Genomic DNA, 11,478 nt, shown 5'->3' with positions numbered 1-11,478 from the left:
TCTTTCCCTTCATTCCTCAAAATGCTTGTTTCTCCCCTTACTTCCTCACTGGAAGTCTCTAAAACATTCCTCTCTACCAGGGCAATATTATAGTATTTTGACAGTAGAAAAGAGGATGAAAAGTTACATTTTCAAACCTTAAAAAAGCCCGGATTACCAGCAATGCCCGTGGCAAAATTAACCACCCCTTTCTCGATTAGTCTCATAATTAACACACTGGTCACATCTAGGCTATATTTCAAATGTGTAACTTAACTGAAGATTGAGTTGCAATTTATTTTGCAGTGTGCAGTCACAAAATCACAGTCAAGACAATTGCTCAAGCTTATGGTCAGTTTAGCTATAAGTGTCTGGCATTGTAGAGTCACAAAGCTAGCTAGGGGACATGCAAAGCATTAGTGCTCTTTTCTCTACACCCTAGGAACAATATAAGTGGAGCTATTGTGGCATCACTTATGCTATGAACTTTACTCATAGAAGCCTGCTACAATTTTTAAGTGAATGAAGAAATACAAAATGTCAATACAAATTTATTTTCACTTTCGGATAAAAGCTATTTATAGATTTTACATCATATGCCAGGTCTACTGAGAGCAGCGCTCTAGACAGAAGCATTATAGAAGAAACTGCCATAACACATTTGACTATGTTAGTATGGCTGGAGATCTCTGTTGCTTAGTCTTTGAACTAAGTCTGATACCCTCTAAAGCTGACCAACAACAAGCTAGTCTCACTGCCCTCTGTACAGTTCTGGTGTTCAGTGAAAGCAATAATGCTGAAAAATGTTGGAATTTCATATGCCAGATATCAAAACAGTTTTTGAGGCTGCCACCTGTCTTCATTCTGGTCTTTTCTCTAATCACAAAATGTTTCCTGCTTGCCTAGGGGAAAAAAAGGTTAAAATGTTCTTCCACTGAAGCACTCACTTTTCAATACTTTCTGGACTACAAAGTGCTCTCATCTGAGTCTGAAATTTTAATGTCATTCAGACTCCCGTAAAAGTAAACCATCTGTGAATTACAGTCATAGTTATTTTAATTAGAAAAGCATTAGGGTTTTAAATGTTATTTTTCAAAATGACACATTTTTTAAAGATTAAGTAAAATCGTCATTGATGACTACCAAAGCTTCAATTACTGCTACAGGCCTCCTCTTTTTTTCCTGGGAGGAAGGAGAAAGGATGGGAGGGAGCTGTTCTTTCTATCTTTCTTTTTTTTTTTTTTTTTTTTTTTTTTTTTTACAGAAAAGGTGTAGGATGTAGAAGTACAGACATTCAAAACTATGGAATGGATGCTGAGATGGTGTGTAGGTGGCATGGAGGCAGTATTAGCTCATACTTAATAGGTGTCAAGGGAATCTGTAAAGCTGTTCTTTAGTTTAAAAAAGGCAATTTGTGGGAGTGCTGTGTGTTTCTGGCAGTACTTTCAAAATAGCTACCTACAAAAGACAGAGAACTATAATCTAATGATATTTTACACAATGACACACATTTTCACAGTGCATTAATGAAATGTAGAAAAAAGCCTTAAAACTATTGTAAAATGTGTCTTTTTGCAGTGTACATGTCTGCAAAAATATTATAACGACAAACACATTTACAGGGTACTGATCTTTTACAAGGATTGAAATGTTATTTTTAAAGGCTTACTCTCTCTGCTTTATTTATTAGCTTTTCTTCACACTTTTAAGAGTCCTCCTTTGTCTCTGGCAAATTAGTGACCTTGCACCATGATACATACTGAATAAACCCACAGTTTAGCATAGCTTTTGTATGGCCTTAATATAAAGTACGTGAGTAGTCCAGTATTCGTGCAAGTGACATTAAGCATTTATGTAAGCGCTTGTCAGGAGTTGGACTTTAGGGAGAAAAACTGTCATTAAATTCCCTGGGAAAGGGCAGAAAAATGGTTGTTCCTTTTCCAAAAACTGTACAAACCTCACAGACCTTTGCACTTGTGAGGCAACAAAAATGGCTGCCCTACAGGAAAGGGAGTGATGAGGAAATATAAGATGCACGTAAGAAATACTCAGTGGAGGAAACCCTACCCAGTTTTATCTCACGGGATCTCTGTACTTACTGGGTCTATCATTCCAGTCTTTCAAAATTCTAGAAATTCTAGACATAGCACCAAAAGAAACAATATGAAAATGTCTCTCTGTGTGAACTGAGAAGTATAGGCAACGGACCACAGGGACTGCAACGGCAGAGAAAGTAAACTCTGAGGTAGGAGACTGGAAAACTAAACCCAGACAAATAAGGGATGAACACCAGGACCAAATATGAAGCGAAGTATCTAGAAAAGAAAAAAAGAGAAGAAAACGAGAAAAGCATCAAGACAGATACAAGGCAGGGGAAGGGGGAGAAGAATTGAGAGAGAAAGAGATGGAATCCAGATTTGAGAGATCTGGATGCAAAAGATATCAGAAAGAAAATAAAGAGTTTGCAAGACTAGTAATCATAAGTAAACTCTGAAAGGTGGACGGAGAGAGGGAGGAATATATTCTAGAAAGAAAAAAAGATAGAAATAGGAACCAAAAATAGAGCTCTGTGTTGAAAGACTGACAGCTTGTGAGCGTTCTAAGGTCAAAGTGAACAATCCATCCTATTCTCTGGCCACCTGTATTGTGTGGCACAAAATAGCTGCTAAGAAAGCTTGCAGGTGGTGGCTGGCCCAGGCCAGCCTTTTGGTAGTACTGGTGAGGTCCAAACTCACTCTGTGGCGATTTCTGCTACTAGCAAATGATTTCCAAGAATATAATGGGAGGATATAATGGGACAAAAACATAATGGGTCAATGTAATTTTGCTGACATAATTCAAAGTATGAGGGAAATATAGACACTGGTGTTTTAATCATTTACCACTAGTCTGGAAACTCCTCCTGGGATTTTTTTCTTAAAAATGTGACCTTCATAATTTACTTAATTTTAAAACTGCCTAAAAGAAAATTGCCTCTTAAAATAAGTTATTCAAAACAAAAAGGAACATTGACTTCCAGCACAGTTAAAATTACTAAATGACAAATGAATAAACTAGCATACAATTTATGAGTACTCAAAGTTTTCCCACTCGAAGGAAAAAAAGAGTTAAGAATCCCTTATATATTACAATGCTTGCAAAGTACTCTAGTACTCTATCATATCAGGTGCAAAGCAATTTATGAATTTATAAATGGCATAACCATTTTCATTTTAAGCCAAAATAAACAGTTCTGTTTAACAAATAACTTCAAAGTCTCTCTGAACTAAGCATACAATTTACATATGTATGGTTTCATATACTTCTGATCATTTCTCTGATTTAATCATATGCCACTTACATTCTATACTCTTCTATTTAATCATAAATATACTTTTCCCAAAAAGGACTCTGGTATGCTAATATTGTACATTAATATATTGAAATAAAAAAAATACTTAAAGCTGTATCAAATCCAATAAATGAAACACCTGTAGGTCAGTAATGAAATATGGTTTTCTCTGTGGCTGGTAAGAACTGTGGATCAGACTTTGTTTTCCTTCTGCAGTTCTAGAAGTGTTGGAAGAATTTAAAATCTCTAGATGGAGTTCTGGTATTTCCCTTTATTGAGAGCTTATTCTCTGTTTTAACACTCTTTTTGAGTGGAAGAAGTTTAGTAATACAGCTCCACACTGGCAAGGATCATTTCTCCAGAAACACTGCAGGCTGCCGAAACAACTCTAGGAGCGTCTGTAGCTATAAAAAATTGAACTGGCACTAACACAGTATCTATCTATCTCATGAAACTACTTGATGCTGATTTGGAGCTTCACAAAAACATTCTGACTGACTTTCCTGTACTACTTATTTCGTACCTGATGAGTCTTTGGATCATCCCATTCAAACTTAAGACTTGTCTTACTCTTTCCAAAATGAGTGATCTCTTGTGTTCAGAATTCAAGGCTACTGATAAGAAGGAATCACTGTGGATTAGAAGCAGTAGGCTAAAAATTGGAAAGATAAACTAAGACAAATCTTTTATTAGACATTTTTAAGGATTCCTATCTTTTTACCAGAGAAGCATTTCTAGCAGTCAAAGGCAGAAACAGTCACTTTTAGTGAAGTCTGGCCTTTGCAGTGCTTGTATTTAACAGCTGCACTGTATAGCAAGAGCAAATCAAAGTGATGTTTTGTTTTACTTCTGGTATAATACAAGTTGTTTGCATTTCAGCAAGCTCCATCTGAGGTAACTGAGAAGGGTTAATTGCAGACCACTGACCTTAGCTAAACAAAATGTAAAGCTCCAAGTTTTGATGAGAAAGATCAGCAAGCTATGAGCTAACTCTCCTTTACTGAATTTATATTTGCAAGCTTAACAGTGTGAGGAATGATAATCCAAACAAATGAAAGTTTCCTTATGTCAGTAAAAAAAGCCAAGTACTGTTTGTGCCCCGTACTTCTCCCAAAGCATGTTTGCAAACTAGTCATGCTATTGGGATCGTAGGCTTTGCTTAACTAATACATCACTGTATGACAATAAATGAACACAGCACTGAAAATGAATGTAAAGGCCTTCAGATGTTCTGGAGGGCAGGAGACTCTTCTGCTTTACATGGAGTAGCCAGTACTTGCACTCAATTTGACTCTGAAGTTACTACATATCATCTTGCTCCTTCTAACATTAATAGCAAAACTCTCAACTGACTTCTCCAGGGGTTAAACAAGTCTATTACATTCACTCTGTCTGGAGTAGGAATGGCTTGTTTTGATTAGAAATCTGATTTTCTCTTACATCGGGTGTGCTTAAAACTCACAGCAAGTAGCTAAGCTTGCCATGATCAAGTATATATTTAAGCTGAAAGAGCATCTTATCTAGGCTGTGCACAGAGTCAGGATGCAAAAACTGCCTTTCATTAATAGCTCTGCACTTTTATAATTTCAGTAGTTAAGCTAAGTGCATGACTGAAATTGCATGGTATGGCAGCTTCAATGAAACAGCTATTTTATTGTCCTAGTTTAGTTATCTCCAGCTCAGCTTACCCAAGTAACAGCAACATTTCATAAACCTATCAACACTTCCCTAATAAATACTTTCTTCTAACACAGAAGCTGCTGAATCAAGCACCAGACGTTGGCTAGCTGATAGTGTTTGCTCTTATGCTCTACTAAACAGTAGAAAATAAACCAAAATTGGATTCTGGTATTGGATCTTCTTCACTTGTCCTCCATTTTTAAACAGACTGCAGTATTTACAAGAGGAGAAAGAACTTGTTCTGTGAGTAGGCTCTGGGTTTTGTTGGTTTGTTGGTTAATAAAACACTCCCCAAACACAACTTGCATGAGAAAGAAAAGTTAAATTGTCAAGCAGGAAATAAATACAAAGAAACTATCTATCTTCTTTACTCATTTTTGGGCTCTGACTTCAGAACACAGATTTACTTTCCCCTCCCCCAAGTTAATATCACCTCTCACAAAATGGGATAGTGAGGTACATTATCAGAAGGAAGTTAAATAAAGTATCATCCAGATTCACTCAGCTATAAAGTCCAGATCTTTCTTTTTCCCCCTCTGCTGGGGAGTTTATTGGCAACCTCATCCTCTGATGATGACATATAAGCAGGAGGTTGATTTCAGATGTGTGTTGCTTTCTCCTAAACTTCATCATCTTTGATGTGGATATTTTAGCTATCTTTTTTTTTTTGGTCAATTTATCTACCCGAATCTGCAACAGCTCTTCAGGGAAGTGCAGAAAACAGTGTTGGGGAAGCCATTTTTGACTTATTCATGAACCCCTGCATCAAATAGATTTTCAGTTCCAGTAGTGACTCATTTGAAGTAGTTACTGCTGGCAACAGTGGCTGAATAAACCGGTTATATGTGCAACCCCCTACTACTTCTTGGATGATTTTTAATGATGCACTACAGATGACTCCCTTCCTCTGGCTTTGCTAGCTGACATCATCCTGGGTTCCTAATTCCTCTTTTCCTTCCCTTTCTTCCCCCTCCTCCCTTTTACATTTTTTTCTTCTTTCTTCAGAGTCCTCTACTGTAAAAGCATAGAGGAGGGCACCCATGACAACTGCAGATTGTATAAGCTTCTTCATTTAGATTGTTATTTAAAGTTCAACTTTCATGATTAGTCAAATGAATCAAAAAGATAATTGAGAGAGAGAGATTATGTGACAGACATTAGTCACTAGTGCTGATAGTTGGGTATATGGTTTTGTAACACCTGTATAAAACTTGTTGGTGTCAAGCCAACTGTATTCACTGGGCATTTGTCTGTAATAAATTGTCTAGACTTACAGTGAATTTTCTTCTAGATTTTTCTTCCATGATTATCCTCTTTCCATCTGCTTGTCATAGCTCTCTGTGGCTTGAAAAAGGTGTAAGGAGAAGGTCACTCATTTTTTCAGACCTTGTCCCTTTCAGCTTAGTTTGTTGCCATGTGCTTTTTAGTCACTTAGTGACAATGGTATAACTCTCACTCCCAAACCTTCCTATTCCATTTACCTTATTAGCGTCTCTTTTTTTGTTCCTTTCTGGTTTGAAGGACAATGCATTACACACTGCTGTAGTTTTGCACACCTGACTTCTCCTGGTGTTTATGAGATTCTGGAGTCAGAACCTCTAAAATCTGTTTGAGATCACAAGCTTCAGTCCCCTGCACGATGGAGGGATTCTGTTCTGCAATTTCCTTTTTACATTTTTGTCTTTCAAGGTTTCAGGCTTGTTTTCAAATGCCAATCGCTACAAAATCACTAGTCTTGAGCTGTAGGCTTTCACTGATGGCCAATTGCTTTTTTTCATGCTGTAACGCTGTTAGTGGCTCCTGGGGAAATAAATTGCATAGGCATCCTGCTCTGTGTTTCGTGACTGGAGCACAATATGCAATTACTGTTACACAGCTTTTGCCCAATGTCAAGCTTGTAGCCCCACCCAAGTTCTGAAGGTTAGTGGCACTCTCAGCTCCAGATACTTGTAAGTGAAGGTACAGCTTCTAGATATTAATGACTGTTTTTTATAGGGAACCTTGTGGCAAGGATGCAGAATATACCCCAGAGCTGACTTAAGAAACCTGAGTAGGGGAAGCAAGTCTGTTTTAATACTGTTATCTTTTTCAGGGTCCATCCTTTTGCTCTTTGCTATTGAGGGAGTGGGGCTATACGTGCCCAGTACTTACTTTAGTGACTAAAGGGGCCTTAAACAGTATTTTGACCAAAGAAAAATCTTCTTATGTGTCCAAGTGCAGGTGATCATGCATGTGTGCTCCCAACCTAGTCGGGGGCCTACCATTTTTCCTGTTATAACTAAGGAATCTGGGCCACTGAGAAACATCCATAGCACAAAGTCCAACACAGTCTTTGCCCTTCATAAACAGTTGCAGAAACTTTTTCTGAGCATCTTAATGCTTAGAGGTCATGCATGAATTAGAAGACCTATGTTAAGCCCCTCCTTTAAACTAATATTCCCAAAGTATATAGGAGTGCCCTAGCCACTGTCCAGTGCCTAAACTTCATACTTGTCCCTGAAACTGGTCTGGATGCTCTCTTGTGGAACAGATTTCAGTCTTCCTAGGCTGGGAAAAGACCTGAATCTGAAGCTCACACTGCCTGGGGCAATGCTCTACACATTAGGTCACAGAAAGCTTCCTTTCTGTACAACAGCTTATATAGTGTACAAAGAAACACCATTTTCTTTAGAAATTGCATATGTTAAAGAAATCAGTCCTGCTCAATTACAAAGCCATCCAAAGATGATGGCTGAGTACTCTGGACAAATGGAGACATCCACCTTGCAATCCTCACACTGGTGAGGATTAACTAGGATATAAATAGGGTAAGGAGATCGGATAGGAAGTTGAGAGCTTCCTGTTCAGTGTTTGGCCTTTTTTTTTTTTTTTTTTTTACTTTACTTGATGTACAGCAGCCCTAGGTACTTTGGTATATCTCTGAATCAGCATGCTGGTGCCTACAAAGGCATTAACTAGATGGGAAGTCCTAAGTAGTTGTTTTGGGTCTCCCCTATTATAACAGTATAGCATTTAGTATAGGATTTTACATAAAGAAAATGTGCAGGGGTTTTTTGTAATTCAGAAACCATTCAATCACTAAAATGTGTACACCAGATACCTTTAAGAACCTGGATGCAAATTTACACAGTGTATATGCTTAATTGAAATCTTTTCCTTTTCACAGGAATACGCTGATTTTTTGACACAATGATCACAGCTACTCATACGCTAGAAAACTCAGAAAATCAGTTTGATTCTATCCCAAAGCATATATTAAATGTCAAAAGAATATACGGCTGCAAAGGATCTGGTGGCTTGCCACAATGGAAATGACTCAGCTAGCTTGTTTAAAGAATGATATTTTAATTGCTTTGTAGATCACAAACCTGCCAGCCTTGTAATTTACACTGCTGAAGAACAAGACGACATCTCTCCTTGGCAGACAACTTCTTCTTCTCTCCTGCTGCTGTATCAGCCAAATCTTTATACCTAGAAAAATCAGCAGAAGTAGAGTTACTCTAATGTTGGCCTGGTTGACATCTTTGCAGACATTGTCAGTTTTCCTTTGACTCTCAAATCTTTGATATCTGAACTGGAAGATTAGGATTCTGCTAAGGGTGAAGAAAACAAGGCAGCCAATCACTTTAAATCTTTTATATTATTAGACACGACCTTGGTTAATAACAGTGTGGGACAACTGATGCCTAAAACGCAGATTTGCTTCCTGTCAGTTCTTTGGATGCCTCACTGAAAATCAATGCAGAAAGAATGCAAAGCCTCACCAACTGATTTCACTGGTACTGAGTCAGGTCACTGAGAGGAGGAAAATATTTTTTCAGTATGTGTCATATGACATATGCCTATTAAGGAGTAATTCATAAGAAAGTGACATTGATAAAAATGTTTTCCATCAGTCGGAAATAATTTTTTCTTCATTTTGAACAAAAAGTCTTATAGCAAAGAGGCTTAAAGGGACTTGATCAGTTTACACTATTGGAAAGAAGATCAAGAGGAGACTTGATTACAGCATCAAGTACCTTCAAAGGCAGAAAATGCTAGATATTAAAGGGCTCTTTGATGTACCAGATAAAAGAACTAACATAGGAAACTTAAGTCATACAAAGTCAAATAAAGTATAAAATTCAAATTTTAATGGTGGACTTATTACAACATATTACTAAAGAAACTGATTAATTTTATACATCTTGATGCTTCATATTATTACTGTACTTTCTTGAAGGTATTCCTCAGTCTAGATCTGACTGGATGTAATGAGCTGGAATGGTTTTTCATTAAAAAAGCCAGTTTTTGAAAAGGAAAGGTTTTGCAAATGTGTCACTTTTGATTAAACTCCCAATGAAACAAGGGTAAGTTTTGAATTTTGCGTGCTAACTACGCTGCTTGACATTTTATTTGGTTCCTTAACAGCTGAATTAATCTATAGCTCTGGTGCAACCCAAAATGGTGCTGTCCTGGGACCACTCACATAGACCATGGCAGGCAAAGCTGCAGGGCTGGAATGACTCCAGGGACATCAATGGTCCCGGGAGCTGTAGCAACTCCGGGGCAATATCTGCAGGCAAACTGCTCTAAGGCCAAATTTCACGTAGACTTCTAGTTTCCTGGAGCTGCACAGACCCTTGGGTATCTCAGCTCCTGCAGTCTGGAAACGTTCTCTGGTCTGGTAGCAGTCTTGCTGAGGACTCCATGGCTAAGTCTATACTAGTAAATGAAATGTGAGATGGATTATTTCTCTGGCATAGAAACCATCTGGCAAAACACCAGCCTGTATTTATTAAGTATTCTGCTATTAAACTCTATCACCTTCCAACAGAGTGTAGCCACATGTATGCTGCCTTCTGGGACTGGTCACTAGCCTGTCTTAATTCCCAAATTGTGCCCAGGAATTGTTTGGAGGAATGCTGGTTGGAAGGGGCCAAAACTTCACCAAAGAGCCTTTTAGTTAGTCTAACACTCCAGATTAGCAGTATAAAACTGTGGATCCTACTTTCCCAATAGCTCAACTAGCTGTATGGTCACGAAGACATTTGTTTTATGGATTGTTATTAAGGCTGGGGCCACCTCGTTTCCATACTTGTAACAACTGAATTTTCTCAGAAATCCTGGACAATCAGAGGTGTTAGAGAGACAACTTCTGGAAAGCTTAACAACTGCTGACTGAAACAAAGATGATTCAGCATTGACTCACAATGCACGAAGAAGTAACTGTGAAAGTGGTCAGCCTGAAACTCACTCACAGCAGAAACCCAAAGAAATAGATTTCATTCCTGAAACAGAGTCAAATTAAAATTTGAAAGGTTGAAATACTAAGTTTGGATCAGATTTACTTTAGATTCATGCAAATCACAGGACTCAAAACAAGGATAACCAAACATGCTTTACAATCTGTATTATACAGGAGGCCAGACAAAAATCATCCACTGTTTTCCCCCAGCTTTAAAAGTTTCTGAAATTCCACCACATTATCCTGGAAGTCTAACCGGAGTTCACAATTCCCTTTTATCCATTAAAGCAAGCTCTATCTTAGAAAAAGAGGATAGGCTAATGGTTGTGGTAGCAGAGAAAGAGCTAACTATGGAAATTTAATTCTGCCACAAACTTCCTTTCTGAACACAGAAAGTCATTCGGAAGATGATCTACTTTTCCCTGTGTTAGACACTGAAAAGCTACACTCCTAGCCTGAGTCAGTCAGCTTGTTCTCAAAACAGTCTGTGAAGATAGGTATTTCCATAGGGTGACTTGTTCTATGCATCCTAGATACTTTTGTTAAAATGAGAAGAGATTGCCCTCTGGAGGTGCCTTTCTCTACTGACCATAGATGGACTAAGAAGAGAAGTCCAGGCTGGATGCTTGCATTCTGGGTGGCTGAGAGGAACCTCACAAGTCTACTTGTCTGACTGACTTACTCATCTGCAGAGTAAGTAACAAAGGGACTAACAGGACTTCCTTATTTCTCCTATCTGTCTTGTTCAAATATACTGGCTATTTAAGCACCTAGGATGAAAAAGCACCTTTAGGCCTGGTGTCATCATCTGCCATCTCAGATCAATCATTTTTATCTTGTATAAGGCTGCTTAAACAAAAACAACACAAAATTTGTAGCCATTTTTCAGCCAGAAAGGTTCCCTGATTTGATTCTCAGCCCAGTTGTGCGAACACCAGTGTTAACACCAGGGAAGTAATGGGAATGGGTAAGTGGGAATGAGCAGACCACACCTGTTGGTGGCAGCCCAAATTTGTCCTGGACAAAAGTGGTTCTGTAATCATAAGCTTATTTGATTTTTTGTACTTAATTTTAAATGAGTTAAAATATTTAAACTGTCTTCATTTTTTTTTTTTTTCCTTTTGGGGAGATAACCAAACACTATAGCTTTGGCTTAGAGATTTTTTTGTATTCTAAACTTGCTATTACCCTCAGTAAAAAACTTTGTTAGAAAGAAAGCAAAACAAAATTGACAATAAACTAAGATATAAAAAAAGAAATA

The 11,478-nt window shown here is 37.9% G+C and overlaps 1 protein-coding gene across 1 annotated transcript in view; it reads right to left on the bottom strand.

Moving 5' to 3' along the window:
* Window positions 1-11,478, bottom strand: part of MYO16 (myosin XVI) — a gene marked incomplete at its 5' end in the record, with an annotated part of 141,922 nt that overhangs the window by 13,351 nt on the left and 117,093 nt on the right. The window contains one exon of the mRNA XM_009585881.1: window positions 8,359-8,461. Within this exon, the coding sequence (XP_009584176.1) occupies window positions 8,359-8,461 (103 nt within the window). The remainder of the gene's footprint in view (window positions 1-8,358; window positions 8,462-11,478) is intronic.

Source organism: Fulmarus glacialis, unplaced genomic scaffold (assembly GCF_000690835.1).
Source record: "Fulmarus glacialis isolate BGI_N327 unplaced genomic scaffold, ASM69083v1 scaffold5389, whole genome shotgun sequence".
NCBI lineage: Eukaryota > Metazoa > Chordata > Aves > Procellariiformes > Procellariidae > Fulmarus > Fulmarus glacialis.
The sequence above is the reverse complement of the archived record's forward strand: the minus strand, read 5'-3'. Positions and strand labels throughout refer to the sequence as shown.